The sequence below is a fragment of the Hypanus sabinus genome, chromosome 23 (genome assembly GCF_030144855.1).
Source record: "Hypanus sabinus isolate sHypSab1 chromosome 23, sHypSab1.hap1, whole genome shotgun sequence".
Taxonomy (NCBI): Eukaryota; Metazoa; Chordata; class Chondrichthyes; order Myliobatiformes; family Dasyatidae; genus Hypanus; species Hypanus sabinus.
Genome location: NC_082728.1, coordinates 35,327,454 through 35,348,493, shown reverse-complemented (window position 1 = coordinate 35,348,493; position 21,040 = coordinate 35,327,454). Strand labels below are relative to the sequence as shown.

Genomic DNA, 21,040 nt, shown 5'->3' with positions numbered 1-21,040 from the left:
TCTCAGGTTCCTGGATTTTCTCCCCATTTAGAAAATAATCCGCACATTTATTTCTACTACCAAAGTGCATGACCATCCATTTTCCAACATTGTATTTCATTTGCCACTTTCTTGCCCATTCTCCTAATCTGTCTTCTGCACCCTACCTGCTTCCTCAACACTACCAGCCCGTCCACCAGTCTTTGTATCATCTGCAAACTTGGCAACAAAGCCATCTATTCCATTATCTAAATCATTTATGTACAGCATAAAAAGAAGCAGTCCCAACACTGACCCTTGCGGAACACCACTAGTCACTGGCAGCCAACTAGAAAAGGATCCTTTTATTCCCACTCACTGCTTCCTACCAATCAGCCAAAGCTCTAACCATGTTAGTAACTTTCCGGTAATACCTTGGGCCCTTAACTTGATAAGCAGCCTCATGTGTGGCAGCTTGTCAAAAGCCTTCTGACAGTCCAAATATACAACATCCACTGCATCCCCTTTATCTATCCTACTTATAATCTCCCCAAAGAATTCCAACAGGTTTGTCAGGCAGGATTTTCCCTGAAGGGGAATCATGCTGACTTTGTACTATCTTGTCCTGTGCCACCGAGTACTCCATCACCTCATTCTTAACAATTGACTCCAACATCTTCCCAACCACTGAGGTCACGCTAACTGGTCTATAATATCCTTTCTGCTGCCTTCCTCCTTTATTAAAGAGTTGAGTGACATTTGCAATCTTACAGTCCTCTGGCACCATGCCAGATGCCAATGGTTTCTGAAAGATCATTTCTAATGCCACCACAATCTCTAACATTACCTCTTTCAGATCCCTAGGGTGCAGTTCATCTGGTCTGGGTGACTTATATACTTTTAGGTCTTCCAGCCATTTGAGCACCTTCTCTCTTGTAATAGTAACTGCATGCATTTCTCTTCCTTCACACGCTACAACATTGGGCATACTGCTAGTGTCCTCCACAGTGAAGACTGATGCAAAACACTCATTTAGTTCATCAGCCATCTCCTTGTCCCCCGTTATTATTTCTCCTGCCTCATTTTCTAGTGGTCCTATATCCACTCTCATTTCTTTTTTATTTTTAACGTACTTGAAAAAACTTTTACTATCCACTTTGACATTATTTGCTGGCTTGCTTTCATTTTTCACCTTTTCCTTCTAATATTTTTTTTAGTGCTCTCTGTAGGTTTTTAAAAACCTCCCAATACTCTACTTTCCCACTAATTTTTGCTTTGTTTTAAGCCCTTTATTTTGCTTCTACAATGGCTTTGACTTCCCTTGTCAGCCATGGTTATACTATTTTACCATTTGAGTATTTCTTCATTTTTGGAATACATGTGTCCTGCACCTTCCTCATTTTTCCCAGAAGTGCATACCATTGTTGCTCTGCTGACATCCATGACAGCAGCTCACTCCAAACCACCCTGGCCAGCTCCTCTCTCATACCACTGTAATTCCCTTTACTCCACTGAAATACTGCTTCATCAGACTTTACATTCTCCCTATCGAATTTCAAGTTGAACTCAATCATATTGCGATCACTGGTTCCTAAGGGTTCTTTTACCTAATCACCTCTGGTTCATTACATAACACCTAATCTAGTATAGCTGATCCCCAAGTAGGTTCAATGACAAACTGCTCTAAAAAGCTATTTCTTAGGCATTCAATAAACTCACTCTCTTGAGATTCATTACCAACCTGATTTTCCCAATCCAACTGCATGTTAAAATCTCCCATGACTATCCATTTGGAAGTGTTGTCAGAGCAGTTTTGTGAATAACGATGGAGCCAATATGTATGAATAATGTTTAGGGTAATGAATGGAGTATTGATTAGAAAGGTTGTTTTGTCCTGGATGGTATTGGTCTCCTCGAAAGTTGTTATAGGTGTATTCATCTGCAAGTAGTGAGGATTCCCTTACCTTCCTAACTTGTGTCTTCTGGATTGTGGAAGGCTACCTGGTATCAGAAAGCCAGACACCCAACCTGCTGTTGATCAAGCTGAGTCTATAGGTAACGATGAAGAGGCTGGGAGATTCAGGGGTGAGACTCTCCCATTGTGGAAGTGATCATTGCTTGCCACTCTGAGAAGCTAATGTCATAATGATAGACATACAATGACTACATAGTTTTAAAAACACAATCTTTACCAAAAGCAATATGCTCTTTGCTGCTCGAGTCCAGTTTCATAGAAATTTATTGCACATTTAGTAGTCCTTGAACATGGCCTACAACCCGCTCATTTCAAAGATAAATATAGATATAATTGTATCTATACGGCATTTTTCACAAACTTTTTAGAAAATCCCTAAGTGTCTTATAACCATTGAAGTACAAAGGGAATTAAGGAAGGCAATAAGTGCCGGCATTTTAATTGATGTTAGGCAGACACAGATTAAACATGGACAAGTTATTGTGAGTGACAAATATATCACTAAGTTCAGACTTCCTCGATACGGAGTGAACACCAAAAAGATATTACAAACCTATTCAGTCTTAACTCCATTTCTATTGGGACCACATTCACCTGTCTACAAACTGCATAAAATTGATAAAAAAAATAATAAATGTCTTACTCTTGATAAAATGGCAAAATGAAATTTCTTTTTTTATTGAGACCCAGCATGGAATAAACCCTTCTAGGTGCACTGCCCAGCAACTCTAATTTAACTCTAGCCTAACCCCAGGACAATTAACAATGACCAATTAACCTGTCAACAGGTACATCTTTGAACTGTGGGAGGAAACCAGAGCACCTGGAGGAAACACACGCGATCACAGAGAGAACGTACAAACTCCTTGCAGACAGCAGTGGGTATCGAACCCAGGCTGCCTGTACTGTAAAGCATTGTGCTAACCACTACGCTACCATACTGCCCCTTTAGACTGCTCATTCCCAGCAAAAGTCAGAATCTTGCTCCTGGAGAGTGAAAAACTAGAAGATTCCCATTCCATTTACCCTGGTCATGTAGATTATAACCAGTTTCCTTTTCAATTTTTTTTTATTTGCAGAGTTACAGCTATGCTCTGCCCTCAGTAAACCTGAACCTGTCATCACTTTTCTCAAGGTCCATGTATTTGGCAAAAGTAGAAATTTTCATTCCATCTTTTTGAAGTGAGTTAACACAGTCTCACATGTGATGGGGCATGATAATTAAAAAGGAATCAAATATTGAAATCTATTTATTACATTATTAATAATAATAATAACATCAGAGGAATCTCCTTGATTTGAGTGAATTAATTTCTCAGAAGAAAGTGAAGGAAATAAGGGCAGGGACTGCTGCTGCCAGGTACATTGAGTACCAGATACCTGATACCAGTTGATACAGTGAATTTATTCCACTTACTTTCTCTCTTTGCCTCTCATTGGAAACTTGATGTACATGTGTTTAAAAAGAACAATTAGAAATGCATTCTTTATTATTGATCAGAAACTCTATCAGGTCTTGAAATTCTTCATAAACTCTGACACTCCGAGATTCTGAACCTTTTGCCTAATTTTGTGACACAGTAATGGTTATGGGACAGCAAAGCAAAACATCTGATCATGATGAATTTACAGATTGCACGGCAGAAATTACAAACAGAGAAACTATCTTGGGATTTGGTACTTACAAAGTCATGCCTTGACTTGGCTCCAGTGGCCCAGATTTGGATCTGACATCCTGTGCTGTCTATGTGGGGTTTGCATGCTCTTCCTGTGACAACCTGGGCTTTTCTCAAGCGCTCTGGAATGTCAGGAATGTGCAGGAAGATTAATTTCCTCTGGTATAGTTGGGTGGCAAAAGAATCAATCTGGAGATTATGGCCACGTGAGAGAGAATAGATGGTAGGAAAATGAGTGAGGGAGTAAAATGGTGTAAGGAAATAGTACAACCACTGCAATTCATTCATATCATTATGATTTATTCAACTCACACCTATTTAACAGTTCCTGCAAATATAACAATCCATTCTTATAGAAAAGCAGCTCATGTATTTTGTATGACCTCACTGCAATATCAAGGCACTATCACTTTATTACGCTCTACAGGTTAATTTCAACAATATACATTATTTCACACATTTAACAATTGATCTATACAAAACACTACTGGATTTCTCTGGCTATGACTTCCTGGCCATGAGAAGCATGCTTCTTTTGAACAAGGTAAAGCAGTGGGGCCAGCTTAACTCTGTAACGTCTTACAAGGTTCTGAACATTTAAAGCATTTTACAATATAAAGCACATATATAAGTAAATATCCATCTGCTCTTGAGCTAGTTATATAACATTGAACCACACCTAATATATATCATTTAGCTAGCATGAATCCAGAATATATTTCTAGCAGCTCATGAAGTTCATATTAGCTACAAATGTAAAATGAATATTCTAAAGGGATATGCAAAATAAACACTTTTTATATAGTTTCAGAGTGCTACTAAATACGATAACTAAAGATGTTACAGCAATTGTGCATGAATAATGATGCAAAACTGCCTGAGGTACTGTTTTCATCAAGTGCTCATAATCAAAACACACAGGAAAGAGAACAACTTTTACTTAATATTTACATCTGGACAACAAAATGCATGAAACAGTTCTTAAAAATGTTATGGTAATAGTCACAATACTTGTATTAAAAAGGCAATCAATCAACAGGCAACCTCTTTAAACTGATACATGCTGTTCCTCAGTAATTAACCAAGAATTTCAAAAGTGACTGCTTCTTCAATGAACAACTCTCCCTTATAATAGCCATTAGTAATAAATGGCTCATCTTTTGTGCACTTTCCATTCCACTTATTAAACAGAAATTATACGTATCTTTTTCAGAACAAGTGGCTTTATAGCAATTAGTTGTTTCATTGCTCGAGTCTGGATGTTGCATATCTTTATATAATGTGAACTTATTCCACCTCTCTCTCAACTAGTTAACACTGAAAACAATCCAAAATGAATCGAAAAGGATGATGGTGAGTTTGACGCTGGGGTTTGAGGTGAGGAGGAGGTGGGATTATATTTAGGCTGAGTCATATGATCAGATAGTTAATACTATTTGAGATTCATGTGATTGCACAAGCATGTGGATTAATAAGTTCAACAATTTACCAATATATTACTATTGACTGAATCACTCAGTGATCACCTATGCTGGTAAAATTATTGTTTGCAAAAAATAATTTACCAATAAAAATAGTTAACCAACATGGATCTCTTGGTTAGACATGAAGTTTCCGAGTATTGCTCACAGGCCATCAATATTGAGAGTGCTAATTACATGATGCTATGTGTCAGTGATGATGTTGTAAGTAAATTTATCATTGTACCTGTGCATATGATAATGAACTCTATTTTGCCTTTGTTATTAACTTCAGTATATATTTTTTTTATAGGAGATAACCTTGAACCATTTTGGTAACACAAGCTCCAAATTTTCCTTTGAAATTGTTGCCTACATTCAAACTGTGCTCACAATTTTTGTTCAATACCTTTTAATATTAACAGTTCATTGCTGGTTGATAATAATAAGAATGGACACCACCCTGCGTTTCTTCCTCCCATCCCCCCAACTTCTCACTTTGACTCATCGTTTCCCCCCTCAGTCCTGCTGAAGGGTGTCGGCCGAAACACCGGCTGTTTACTCTTTTCCTGGCCTGGCCTGCCGAGTTCCTCCAGCATTTTGTGTGTCTTGCTTGCATTTCCAGATTCTGTAGATTTTCTGATGTTTGACAACTGGAATTTTTCTTTTTGTAATTGGTTACTACATAAATAAAATGTATTTCTGGACCAAATTAAGGAATATATTTTTTCATCAATCTGGGTTAAATTCTCACCAAGTGATTGCTTGGATTTCCGCAGCTGCCCTCGTTTCTTCCAACATCCCAAAGAATGTGCTCATCAGTAGATTATTTGGTTATTACAGACAGACTCAATGGACGGCACACTATCCTATCACTCCATCCTATAAAACAATGAGTCAGTATTGTCACTGATACATCATGGCGCACAGCATGCACTTTAGTCTCTCAAAACCACATGTATGTAAGAAACAAATGAGGTAGATTGCATCATGCTATCAGTCTCTTGAATGGACTTCCTGTAGAACAAGATGGACTCTTGGTCTCACAATCTACGTCATTATCATCTTGCACTTTATCATCTCCTGCACTACACTTCTTTTGGTAGCTTCTTACACTTTATTCTGTATTGTTATTGTTTTACTTTACTCTAGCTCAATGCACTGTGTAATGATTCGATCTTAATGATAGATCACAAAACAAGCTTTTCACGGTATCTTGGTACATGTGATGATAATAAGCAATACCAAAATAGTAGATTCCAGTTAACTGCTCCATCAGTTAATCAGGCAGCCAGTTATTTAGGACAACTCTTCAAGAACAAAAACTAAGTGAGAAAATAATGAACACAAGAAAGTTTTCTAATTCCAAAGCAACACACACAAAATGCTAGAGAAACTTAGCAGGTCAGGCAACATCTATAGAAATGAATAAACAAGCAGTGTTTAGTCAGAATGCCCTTCCTTTACTTGGGACACTATGTTGCTTAATTGGGGCAGGAGATTGTTGTTGTGTACTCTTGTGTGGCCTGTAGTTACTAAACTGAGTGAAATTTTTAAATAGCATCAGTTGAGTGTACTTGTGTTCAAAAAGCAGTGATTTTTGTCACTGTTAGCGAAAAATAAGCAGTAAGACAATTCAGAACTGTTCTGCTCATTGCGGCTTTAAGCATTCAGGTTTGGAGATGCCAGAAATGGCCAGAATAAAAATGCAATGATTTTACTACTTCAACAAGTTAAGAACTATGAACATTTTGAACATATCAACAATCATTGTGAATGTTACAATGAAAATGAAGATTTGGAGGATGCAGTCATCAATAGCATTGCACAAAGGCAGTTCATTATCTGCACTAGGTGTCTGTTTTGATTTGTTCAATGTGCATATTGGATTAATTCCTCTGTTGATAACTATTCAGAACTAATACACAGTTTGATAGTACTGTTGTACTATTGGTAGTGTTCTAATTTGTTCTCCATCTAATTTATTGTAAATCAATTTGCCTTTTTTTAATACCTTTTTAACTACTTCCATGAAACTTGAGCTAATTGGGGCAGCCACTTAATTGGGCCAAAATGTACTGGTCCCAATGTGTCCCAATTGACCGGAATCCACTGTATGCATTAGATAAATAAGACATCCTAACAGATAACTGCCATCATCAGTCATCACCTGTGGAACAAACTATAGTTTTTTACAATTGTATATTAAGAAAAGATTTTATTTTCTCATTAGATGGAACAACCAAAGTGGATAGGTTAAATCTAACAAATACTGCATCAAGATGAAAAAGTAGGAACACTGACTGGAATAATAGAAACATAGAAAATAGGTGCAGGAGTAGGCCATTTGGCCCTTTGATCCTGCACAGCCATTCAGTATGATCATGGCTAATCATCCAACTCAGAACCCTTTACCTGCTTTCTCTCCATACCCCCTGATCCCTTTAGCCACAAGGGCCATATCTAACTTCCTCTTAAATATAGCCAATGAACCGGCCTCAACTGTTTCCTGTGGCAGAGAATTCCACAGATTCACCACTCTCTGTGTGAAGAAATTTTCCCTCATCTCGGTCCTAAAAGGCTTCCCTTTTATCCTTAAACTGTGACTCCTCGTTCTGGACTTCCCCAATATCGGAAACAATCTTCCTGCATCTAGCCTGTCCCTTATAGTTCTTTGTCTGTTTTGCTGTATGAAGAAAATACAGGAATCTGGTAATATTCAGAAAAATGTAAACCTTACAAGAAAAATGACTATAGAGTTTCTTTATCTTTGGAGTACATCTTACTTTAAAAGAAATGAAAGTGCTTGACTATTTATACTTGCACCATACTGCTGCCACAGAGCAAAACATTTCACAACTTATGTCAGTGAAAATAAACCTGATTCTGATTTTCTGAATTAATGATATTGGGCACATCAATAGGAGAGATGATATATTATTTTACCATGGGTGATGTGACATTTGAATAAATGTTGGGTCAAAATCACATGAAGTCACAAAGGGGCTCTACAAGTATACGGAAAAATAAAATTTCCTCCATATGCAATTCATGAATGAATAAAGGTACTCAATCAGGCGCAAAGAAGTCCATTCAGAAGAAAGAGCAAACGACACAAAATCTCATTTAGTACTGGAATATAAACCTCAGCAATGCAGGCTGAATGGAATAAATTAAAGAAAATTATTATTTTACTGGAACTTTCATCACTTTAATCCAGTTGTAATCTGCTGGTGGTGTTCACTTTGAGGCTTTGCCAGCGAGACACCAATGAAGAAATTATACTCTTTGATCAGCTTTAGGATTGAAAAGTGACATTGTAATCTGAAAGGAGAGAGGCTTTATACCAATTTCCTACAGCTTACATTTGCTGCTGTCCAGGACCGCCAGCCCTCTCTTCTTCTGGCAGAGTTTGTGGTATGTAACAAATAAAGCATAACTGGCATCTAATCTGCTGTGACAATTGATAAATCTGGCATGTGTACCAGGTGCTCAACTTTATCATATTTGTCAAAGGCATTACATCCAAGTTTGCTGAATACCCAAAGGTAGGAGGCACAATGGGGTTTACGTGCAAGAAAAGTGTTGTAAAAGGACACTAACAGATTATATGACTTCTACAGAAGATGGATCAATGCAAGGAGAGCTGATATAACAGATAGACATTGGAGGAACTCAATGGGACAGGCAAGATCTATGGAGGGAAATGGACAGTGAATGTTTCAGGTCAAGACCCTTCAACTGGACTGGAAGGATAGAAGTTACATAACCAGTATAAAAACTGGAGGGAAGGGGTGGAACAAATGCTAGCAGGTGATAGGTGGATCCAGGTAAGGGAATGATAGGCAAATGAGGGAAGGAGGATAGTGGGACTGACATTGGAAGCTGGGAGGGGATAGGCAGACATGACAAAGGGCTGCAAGTGATCGAATGTGGGAAGAGAGGATGGTAGAGTATGGGATAAAGGATGAGAGGTAGGGAGGGGAACCAGTGAGAGATGGTGGTGAAGGAGAGAGACACAGAATGATGGGGACCAGTAGGAGCAGGGAGGAGAGGAAATTTGAGGTCATTTTCCCAGGTAAAATAATAATTTTGCAATAAAGACAAACTTGTAACTGTTGAAGAACAAAGGGATTTGGGTCTCTGTTCAGACAAGTCATTGAAGGCTAGTGCAAAACAACTAAGAAATTACAAGACATATGGAACACTGATCTTTATTGCAATGGTCAGACCGCATCAGGATACGATGGTCTGTTTGAGCAGAATCCATAAAAGGGATTTTCCAGCATGACACCAGAGTTTAAAGAGTTAAAATCTGAGGATAGATGCCTAAGTGTGGCCAGTCTTGCACTCAGAAGACAGAGGGTAATCTAACCAAGGTGTTTGACATGATAAAAAGGCTTCAGTTTCTCCCAGTGAGGAATTTAGAGTCATTACATTCAGGAGTGAGATCAGAAAGCACTTTTCATGCAGTTTGCAGTGGAAATCTAAAGTGTGGTGGATATTGGTTCAGTTAGTGTCACAACTAAGATTCGCAGACTGCTCTTTCAAAAGAGTTTCAAAAGAAACAACTGAAGGGAAGATTACCGAAGATAAAATTTAGATCAGCCATTATCTTACTGAATAGTCGAATTAGCTCTAAGGGCTGAATGGACTCCGGCAGTATCTTGGTTAGTGGCTGCCAGTCCAATAAATACATCACTCTGCCATATATGAATATGAACTGGTTTTACACAATTATCAATTTGGGATGATGCAACAGTGAAATATTTATAATCCCATGCATACTTCTGTGGTGATTCCTGCAAAACATTCAGCTTTTAAAATCTTCGACTTTTACATGATGGAGCAGGTGAATCCACAGCATTCCTTGAGCAGAGTCAGTCCAGTCTTCGCCATGAACGGCTTAGTTGTTTGCTGTGCTCTGGATGTCATTTTTCTTTCTTTTGCAATACCTGTGATGAGACAGCAAGATTTTGGATTATCTGCAATATTTATATTGATTTGATTTTACATTTCCTCCGCCGTGCAGGCGTCAATGAATTACATTCAGAATAACTGGAGAAGATGCCAATTAAACCAATGTTCACTGGTTCGAAGATTTTCCTCATTCCTCATCCACCCTGCACTGCTAACCCTTTGAAGGCGATAAAGCCAGATTAGATGGGTCGCAAAATATTATGAAAATTCTTGCACATCAGAAACACCTGAGATTCTGCAGGTACCGGAAATCCACGGCAACATACGTAAAACACTGGAGAAACACAGGTCAGGCAGCATCTACAAAGAGGAATATCTATTCAGTGTTTCAAGCCAGAACCCTTCATCTGTCGATTGTTTATTCCTCTCCATAGATACTGTGTGACCTCCTGAGTTCCTCCAGCATTTTATGTTTATTGTCCATGCATATCAGGTTCCAGGTGTCTGGCTGATGCACCAGACTGATAGGAAAAAAATTAAAATCTTTTGCAGGAGTTCTGAAAGTAAATCTCCTTCAGTTTCAAATAACCCATGGCAAAATAATTTTCCTTGCCTGTTCTATTTTGTCAACTGGAACGTTATAACCTATAGGTTAATTCTAACACGGTTTGCTCATTGAGGGTTAGTAATGCATTTTTTTCACCATTTTTAACGTGCATTTTTGCTGTATTAACATATGCTTGAAGATAATGTTATGAAACAGTTATTTACAAAAATATGTACTTAAGCATCCTCAGTAGATTTCTATCTTAAGATTCAAGTTTTAGTTTCTATGCAGGTTCATTAGCAAAATGCTTATAATTGTAATAACTAGCCATCTCTGTAAATGCCAGTGGAGAGTATGGATGAAAATACTGGAGTAAAATATTGTGGTTACCTGTGTAATTCCAAAGCACTGGATCTTAAGACAAAAAAAAATAACTTGCTCTAAAACAGTTCCTATTTAATCCTGTGAAGAACAGAGTGCTTTCACATAAGGAGATGTTGGGGGAAAAAAAGCAAAAGTTTAAAGTGACAGGTTTTAATTAGTTGTTTAAAACAGAAAGTGGAAGAATTATAGTGAACTTTCTAAAGCCTTGAGTCTTGGGAACTGAAGATCCAGCATTCTCTTTCTCACATACATGGCTGTAACCATTACTTTTTGCAGGATTTTCAGTTCAAAGGCTTTGGTGTTTCCATACCAGGCCATAATGCAACCAGTCAATATACATCCCCACTATACATCTATCAAAGTTCGTCAAAATTTTAATGTCATGATGATTCTCTGCAGACTCCAAAGGAAGTAAAGGCACTACCGCGCTTTCTTCACAATTGCACTTACGTGCTAGGTCCAGGACAGGTCCTCTGAAATAGTAATACCCAGAAATTTAAAGCTGCTAAAACTGTCCACCTCTGATCCTCAGATGAGTTCTGGCTCATGGACTTCTGGTTTCCCTCTCATGAAGTCATGGGTCTACAAGTAAGGAAATCTGGGATCAAATTTCACTAAGTGGTATTCAGGCCAAGGTCTTGGAGCTTATTGATTAGTTTTGAGGGCATGATGGTACTGAATGCTGATTTGTAGTCAATAAAATGCATCCTGATGTACGCACCTTTGCTGTCAAAATGTTCCAAGATTGAGATGGCATCTGCTGAGGCTCTGTTGCTCCAGAAGGCAAATTGGAGTGGATCCAAGTTGCCTCTCAGGCAGGAGCTGATATGTTTCATCACCAGCCTCTCAAAATACTTTATTTCTGTGGATGTAAGTGCAACTGGGTGACAGTCGTTGAGGTAGGTCACCGCAGTCTTCTTGGGCACCGGTATGATTGAAACCTGCTTGGAGCAGGTGGGTAGCACACACTGCTGAAGCGAGAGGTTAAAGATTTCTCTGAACAAACCAGCCAGTTGGTCAGCACAGATTTTTAGTATGTGACCAGGTACCCTGTCCAGATGCTTCCCATGAATTGACCCACCTGAAGGCAGCCCGCGCGTTAGCTTCAGAGAACAAGACCATAGGATCAACAGGGGATGTGGGGGATTCACGATGAGACCTCCATGTTCTGGTGGCCAAAGCAAGGCACTGAGCTCATCTGGAAGTGAAGCCCTGCTGTCTCCCATATTGCTTGATTTCACATTGTGGGAGGTGATAGCATTCAAGCCCTGCCACAGCTGTCAAGCGTCCTTTGTTGATTTGCCCGTAAGATGGCCTATGGGAGGCTCATGCCAAGTGGAGGAAAAAAGTCTCTCAGATCGGGTGTAAAATCTGAAAGAAAATTATTCTCCTCACTATCTTGAATAAATCTGAAAGCATACAGAAGTGCTATAAACAGAGGTTTGAAATAATTTTCAATTTCTTGTTAGTCCTGCTTAACAACATTGCCATCACTCCCACGTTCAAAGGGCTCTTTAGGACTTTAATCTATTTTTTGGCAAATCTTCTCTCCTATAAACTGCACTTTGGATACAAGGTGCTAACTACAGGCAAATTACTGTCAAATTTGCAGCATTGTACTACAGGAGAGAAATAATTGAAGAGGAAAATCAATTATTGCCAGTGTCAATAGAATATATTTATTCTAAAGAGATGGCTGTCCAAGCTGAGAATTAAGTTTCATGTGTAGAAATAACAAATTTGTTAACATGAAAACTTTAAAACCCAAAGGAAATCCAAAGCACTGTGATCATTTAAGAAATGCAGGTAAAATGAACAATTCAGTGAAGCTGGTGTTTTAAAATGCCAGCCAGATTGTTAGCAATTTCTATTTAGTAGTTTTTATTAGGAAATTCTCTTTTGCAAAGCTTTTCTCTGTGCATACAAAACCATATAACCCACTCTACAGAGGCAGGCAAAGAACACACAGCAGGAGCGAATTAACTTCAGCCTCCTCATCCCTGTCTGCATCCATCTTTATCTTTGCAGCAGCCGCCACCCTCTCTGTCAGCTCCCGAACAGTAGGCTTGGCAGTGCAATTCCTGACAAGCTGCAAGGATCACACCGTATATGCAGCTTGTGGAGAGCCAACCAGAACATTGGCTTTGCAAAACAGATGCTTTTCTGTAACTGTGTAAAGCTTCACTGTGATCCAATTGTGAAGCAGCATATGAATTCTACTCAATCAAGAGAAGGCCCTTTGTACTTCAAAAGGTCGTGCTTTTCAGAGAATATATAGTTTTAGTATCTTCATTATAAAGAGAGTATAACATTTGGAAATGTGATCCTGGGCTCACTAGAACATTATCAAGAGTGCAGGCATGAAGAGACATTTGAGAAGTTGCAGTGGGTCGAGATGACATACTGGAAGATTAGCGTACGTCCAAGGAGACATGAGACTTCAAATGTCTCAGCTGCCGGAATAGTGGAGAGGAAAGGAAAGGAAGTGCTAACACTGCATCAGCTAACCATGCAGCTAGCAGGCAGCACGTAAGTGTAGCTGTGTAGCGGCTAGTGCAATCAACAATCGGACTTCAATTCCCACCGTTGCCTGTAAGGAGTTTGTGCGCTTTTCCTCCAACCACGTGGGTTTCCCCTGGATGCTCTGGTTCCCTCACGCATTGCAGAGACCTACAGTTAGTGTTAGTAAAGCTGTGGGCATGCTACGTTAGCACTGGGACATGTCATGACTTGCCGGCTACATCAGCACAATGTTGGCCAATGGCGTAAAAGACACATTTCACCGTATGTTTCAATGTTCTGATATGTGAGCGGTAATTCGTGGCCTAAGGTAGGAGGAGTCAATTTTAGAAAACTTAGCACATTTATTTTTCTTGCATTTACACACTTAGTCCAGCGGTCGTGGAGCACACGGATCCCGTCTTTGTAGAAGTCGGCGTCTTGGACCTCCAGCATGGGGTGATTGATAAGTCCATGGCCCAAGGTAGAAGGAGATGAGTTATTAATTTCAAACTTTCTGCATTTTCACTCAAAGAGTTGAGTTACGTGCATGTAACGAGAGCTGTATTACTCATGCCCTTCTATCTTAGGCCACAAACTTACCAATCAGCCCTGCTGTGGACCACTTCTACAAAGAAGGGACCCGTATGCTCCACGACCGCTGGACTAAATGTGTACATGTAGGAGGGGACTGTGTTGAAAACTAAATGTGCTAGGTTTTCTAAAATTGACTCCTTCTACCTTAGGCCACAAACTTACCAATCACCCCTTGTACACTTGACAAATAAATTTAATCTTTAAAATTAAGCTCATCTTTACTGTCTAACAAAATTGACTAGCAACCAAGACATCCATTTGTCGACCAGGATCTTTGAAGAAAATTGAAATGTCCAGCTCTGAAGTTTCACTTTATGGGTGCGTGCACTGCTACATAAATGTGGTTAGTGACACTTTCAAAGGTTACTGGCAGAACATGCCTGTAATCTGTCTGCCTCCCTAGAAAAAAGCAAGTAAAAATGTTTTAACTTTTTAGTTCTTTTAATGAATAAATCACTTGGTTTCATAATTTAATTTGTTGGATATCCATGAGATCTAGTAGATGGATTGAAGACAAGCATTGAAACATGAGATCAGAAATGTTGGATGATGAAACATTTTGGGCCATGCCTGGTTCACAATACTGAACAGCAGACATGATCCTTCCCAAATGAGATAGCAGGACCACACAAAGACAGGCTGAGAAACGCTGAATGGTAAATAGACAGAAGAATAGACTTAGGGTGAAACATAAAACAAAACGCAGGAAGAGGAAAACCCTGCAAAGTTGTTCCAAGATAGGAATATGAGCGGCTTGGGAGAAATGTCCCATACCTGGGGCAAAGTATGCATGCTGTACATTGGTAAAACATTTCTACAAATAATGCACAATGAATTCCATGGAACGACCAGCATGAAATGTACAAATCAGAAATGGCTACAGATTGATACATGTACATCAGAACGAATAGATAAAATTATCAGTTTTTTACTTCCTTGATGCATTGGGTTCAATGGTGCAACCTTGATACTGATGGCACAGGAAGTAGCAAGATGGTGCCAGTGAACAACAGTAGCATCTTCAATATAGTTCACAAAACTACTTCTTTTACTTCCTCTTCTTTCAAGAATGATTCTACGACTAAGCTGCATGTGATTGGAACCTGTGATTTACAAGTTGATGGTGTGTTTTTTTGTGCCAGTTGGGTGATCTGGCACTTTGCTGTCTCCGAGGGAGTTTGGTAAGATACTGAGTGAAATGTGCATCCTGGAAGTCTACAGACGGGGCAGGAGCCCATGATTGACTCCATTGCCTCTCTCTGATTGAGTCATCGAGTGCATGAACCCATGGTTGACTCCATTGCCTCTCTCTGATTGAGTCATCGAGTGCGTGAACCCATGGTTGACTCCATTCCCTCTCTCTGATTGAGTCATCGAGTGCGTGAACCCATGGTTGACTCCATTGCCTCTCTCTGATCAAGTCAAGTGCATGAACCCATTGTTCAACCTCATTGCCTCTCTCTGATCGAGTCGAGTGCATGAGCCCATGATCGACTCCACTGCCTCTCTCCGATTGTGTTGTCGAGTGCATGAGCCCAACATCATCTCCATTGCTTCTGTTTGAGGCACTAGGAGCTAGGTTTCAGTCAACAAGGACAAGAGCAGAAGATGGGTGCGTATTTGGTGCTGTCTGGCTGCATTTGACCAGTTTTTCTCACCTCCTCGCTAGCTGCTGTCTGAGGTAAATGCAGGACCCCTGGGGTTTCATGCTGCAAGGATTGATTGGCAGGGCTGTAGACTCATTTGACATTCATGATGCATGTATTTCTGGATTCCAGTTACTCTTTATTTTCGCTTGTTTTAAGTGGTTTGATTGGAGCGATCGATAAAGACAGTGACACTTCAGTGAAGAATGGCTCTGCATAAAGCATGCAGTGGGCCAGCAGTGAAGTGAACTGGACCACTGGACTCCTGGACTGATGTTTGATATTTTATGTGTCGTTCATTTGCTTTTTTGCTGTTTGTGCAATTTGTCATTTTCTCACACACTGGGTGCTTGGTGTTCTCTTGAACAAGTTCCATTGTGTCTATTTGTTTCGTGCCCGCCTGCAGGATGACGGATCTCAGACTCGTATTCTGTATACATATTTGATAATAAATGTACTTTGAATCCTTGAATTAGGAGTTGCTCCTAAGTCAGTTTTACATGCCACTAGTTGTGGAGTGGATACATTCGACTGACACCAGGTAGATTCTATTCAATATAGCCTGAGATGTCATAGACTAAGAGGCAAAGAGCACTGCTTAAAAATGACTTCATCCTAGTCGGACTCTATTTGTGTATCCTGGACCAGCAAAACCCCAATACAAGGATAATGAGCAGTCTTGTGAAGAAAACTAGACTGCCATTCTTAATAAAAAGCTGCTACTCACAGAAGTTCAAAATGATGTAGCAAGACAACTAGAAGGATTTAATGAAGACATAATACTAACAGAAGTGCCAAAGACCATTAACTTACCTATATTGAAAAATAACCTTTATTCATGATAGATATACATGGTATAAACAGAAGAAATAGTGCAAAAGAACTTTACATTCCTGGTCAGTACAATACACAGTCTAAATTGCAAAGAAAGAAGAAAAATACAAAAAATAGGCCTATTGCCAACATGAAGTGATATATCCTTATCATTGTTTCAGTGGCTTTCCCACCCAACATCACACTTCCATGTGTGGTCAAGGAAGGATCCTATACTCTGCCCCTTCCCCACAGAGCCTTAGTGCAGGCCACACTGAGCTACAGTGTGCCCCTCAGTACATACAACTGCAGCCTGGACTATGTAAGAGTTGGACGCACAGTAAGGTGGCAATGCACGCTGGCCAAACAATAGACATGGCAAAAGCAAGTGCTAATTCACCCATATCACAACCCTACTGAAGCAGAGCTCATCACAAGGCAAGAGGAATGCAAATAAAAGATAGCACTGTTAAAGGGTATGAGAATTTTTGCATATGATATTCTTGATGACTTAACCGCAACAGTAAATTAAATGATTTTTCTTTAGCTTGAGAATAATTCCCAACCATTAACTTATTGGCAGTTGCTTTGTGGGGGTGTGACAGACAAATTAAACTTGATTATCTTTAAAATGTGGAGGATGTTTCAGATGGCCAAGCAGATTCTTGTAGGAACATTTCTATACATCTGACAGTTTGACTAGGAATGGTGATTAGGAGCAATTGCAACTGAAGTATAATATCCAAGGCACAGCAGTTTTCACAAATGGACAGATTAATCAGACAGCTGCAACACAAATCAAACAACCCAACTTATTAGTCCATAAGTATTAACTGCCTAATCTAACCAGAGTGTATACTATATTTCACATTATGCTTTTCTTATTAATTCCTAGTTTGTAAGCTCCAAGAAACTGGTTACAACAAGTTAAGTATTTTAGATTTTTGGTGAAAGGAACGGAGCAATCAATTTTGTTGTCCTTGCACTAACACCTGGGAATTATAAAGTACAAATTATGTGATTTATCTGCTTTCCCAAAGCTTTTCTGCCCTTAAAAGGAAATCCCACAGCCCTCAATGATCTTGTGATTTCAGTCACTGAGGCCAACATAAGAGCATCCTTCAGGACAGTCGACCCATGGAAAGCATCCGGCCCAGATGGGGGTACCCGGCCGAATATTAAAGATCTGTGCTAATCATCTGAAGTGTTCTTTCACCTCTCGCTTTGGCAGTCTGACGTACCCACCTGCTTCAAGCAGGCTTCAGATATGCCAGTGCCAAAGAAACAGTTGTTAACCTGCCTTAAAGACGATCGACCAGCACTTATACCCACAGTGATGAAGCGTTTTGAGAGGTTGGTGATGAAACATATCAGGTTCTGCCTGAGAAATGACTTGGATCCGCTCCAGTTTGCCTACCGCAGTAATAGGTCCACAGCAGATGTCATCTCATTGGCTCTTCACTCAACCTTGGAACATCTGGACAGCAAAAATGTATATATCAGTGTAAAGGGGGATTTTTATTTGGTGGGGTGGGGTAGAGTGTAAAGGGGGTTTCTTCTTTTTCTTTGTTACTGCATATGTTAATCAAAATGGCTTCTTTGTTTTGTTAAAAGTAGGAATGCTTCTTTGTTATGAGAGAGTGCTGGAAGCTTGTTTGGGTTAAAATTTACTGATAACGAGAATTGTATTCATTTGTTAATGTGGTGAACTACATATACCTGTCTGGACACGCCCCCTGCTGATTGTTCATGTGGCTCCTCCCACAGACCCCTGTATAAAGGTGATTGAGGCCGGAGCCCGGCCTCTCAGTCTCCAGGATGTAGTATGGTGGTCACTCACTGCTTGTTCCTTCTTCCAGTCAATAAAAGCCGATATTTCGCCTTTACGTCTTAGAGTGAGTTATTGATGGTGCATCAGTTAATCAAGTGGGATTAATGTTATTCTCTCTCTTCTGTGTCTGTAAGCTATTGTTGGCGGGCATTTGGGGAGTCAACGCGAGGGGTTGAGAGAGAGAGGACGCAATTCTGTAAGCTGGGCAACGGAACGGACCCCAAGCGCGGGTCCAAGGTCAGCAGGTTCGGCGAGGAGAGGAGACGAAGACAGACGTGCCAGGGTGCTTGGTTAATCACTTCGGGTGGTCCTGAGCTGCGAGTCGAGAAGGACTGAAGGGATCGAATGGTGGCCAGAAGACTTTGTTAATTGAGCTCCAACAGTCATGCACGAAGTGGTTTGGACTTTGGTAAATTTGGCACCTTTTCTTTATTTTCTTTTCCTTCAGATATACTATCGTTATTAATCACTTAATTTTAGTAATCTCTATAAACTGTAATCATTTAATCACATATGGTGTACTGTCTGTTAATTGGCGGGGTTGGGGATATCACACAGCATTTACACAAGCTGATTATCCAGTTTGGCGGGGCCGTAGGCTGCTCCCCCGACGGAAGTGAGCTGAGCGAGCCTGAACCGAGCCAGGGGGCTACATCAGGATGCTCTTTATCGACTACAGCTCAGCATTCAATACCATTGTTGCCTCTAAACTAATCATAAAGCTCCAAGACCTTGGCCTCAAAGCCTCTTGGTACAATTAGATCCTCAAATTCCCCACTGCAGACCACAGTCAGTTCAGATTGAAAACAATGTCTCCTCCACGATTTCCATTAGCACAGGTGCAGCACAAGGTTGTGTGCTTAGCCCCCTGCTCCAATCACTGAACTATTATGACTGCATGCCAGGAACAGCACCAGCACCATATTTAAGTTTGCTGATGACACCATTGTCACATGTTGAATCAAAGGTGGTGACGAATTAGCATATAGGAGGGAGACTGAAAATCTGGTTGAATGGTGCCACAATACCCTCTTACTCAATATCAGCAAGACCAAGGAGCTGATTATTGACTTCAGGAGGAGGAAACTGGAGGTCCATGGGCCAGTCCTCATCAGAGGATCAAGAGTGGAGAGGGTCAGCAACTTTAAATTCCTTAGTGTTATCATTTCGGAGGACCTCTCCTGGGCCCAGCATGTAAGTGCAATCATGGAGAAAGCACAACAGCAACTCCACCTCCTTAAGAGTTTGCGAAGATTTAGCACGGCATCTAAAACTTTGATAAACTTCTATAGATTGGTGGTAGAAGGTATATTGACTGGCTGCATCACAGTCTGATATGGAAACACCAATAACCTTTGAACCCTACCAAAAGAAAATGGATAAAGCCCAGTCAATCATGGGTAAAGCACTGCCAACTAGTGAGCACATCTACATTGAGCACTGTCGCAGGAAAGCAGCATTCATCAGGGACCCCCACCACTTAGCATGCTCTCTTCTCACTGTTGCCATCAGGAAGAAGGTGTTATGAGCCTCAGGACTCACAACACCAGATTCAGGAACAGTTACTCAAACATCAGGCTCTTGAACCCAAGTGGATGACTTCACTTGCTCCATCACTGGAAAGTTCCCACAACCTATGGACTCACATTCAAGGACTCCTCATCTCTTGTTATCAATATATATTTATTATTATTGTCTCTTTCTTTTTGTACTTGCACAATTTGTTGTCTTTTTCAAACTAGTCGATTGCCCAAGTTGGTGCAGACTTTCACTGATTCTATTATGATTGTTACCCTATTATGGATTTGTTGAGCATGCCTGCAAGAAAATGACACATATGTACTTTGATAATAAATTTACTTTTACTTTGAACTTGAACTTAACTACGCAGAGCCCTTGGTTGACCTTTGTTTTTATTCAAATATATCACTGGGCATCTAGATTTCACATTTTCTGCCCAATGAAGCAGTGGAAGCTACCTCAGTAAATATATTTAAGACAAGGTTGGGTAGATTTTTGCACAGTAGGGGAATTAAAGGTTTTGGGGAAAAGGCAGGCAGGTAGAGATGAGTCCATGGCCAGATCAGCCATGATATTGAATGGCGGAGCAGGCTCAATGGGCCAGATGGCCTACTCCTTCTCCTAGTTCTTATGTTCTAATGATGCAATCGCGAAGAAGGCACAGTAGCAACTACTAGGATTTCGAGGAGATTTGATACGTCACCAAAGACTCTAAGTAAATTTCTACAGATGTACCATTGGGACTGGTTGAATCACTGGCTGGTATGAGGGCTTCAACACACAGGATAGAAAGAGGCTGCAGAGGGTTGTAGATTCAGCCAGCTGCATCATGGCACAACTTCTCACATTTAGTATATTTTTAGAAGGTGGTGCCTCAAGAATCCATCATTAAGGACCCTCACCATCCAGAATATGTGCTCTTCTCATTGCTACCACTGGGGGGAGGTACAGGAGCCTGAAGACCCATTTTCAATGTTTTTGGAACAGCTTCTTCCCCTCCACCGTCAGATTTCTGAATGGTTCATGAACTCATGAATATCTCCTTCTTCCCCTCTGCCATCTGATTTTTGAATGGACGATGAACCCATGAACACAATCTCACTACTTTTTTGCACTACTTATTTAATTTATTTATCTTACTATACATACATCTTAATATAATTCATTTTTAATAATGTATTGCAATGTACTGCTGCCGCATACAATAAAGTTC

General features: G+C 40.1%; 1 protein-coding gene across 1 annotated transcript in view; it reads right to left on the bottom strand.

Annotated features, from left to right (window-relative positions):
* Positions 1–3,898: 3,898 nt before the first annotated feature.
* Positions 3,899–21,040, bottom strand: part of zgc:171844 (uncharacterized protein LOC100151763 homolog) — a 64,506-nt gene continuing 47,364 nt past the window's right edge. Inside the window, exon 6 of the mRNA XM_059948717.1 lies at positions 3,899–10,024. Within this exon, the coding sequence (XP_059804700.1) occupies positions 9,906–10,024 (119 nt within the window). The 3' untranslated portion in view covers positions 3,899–9,905. The remainder of the gene's footprint in view (positions 10,025–21,040) is intronic.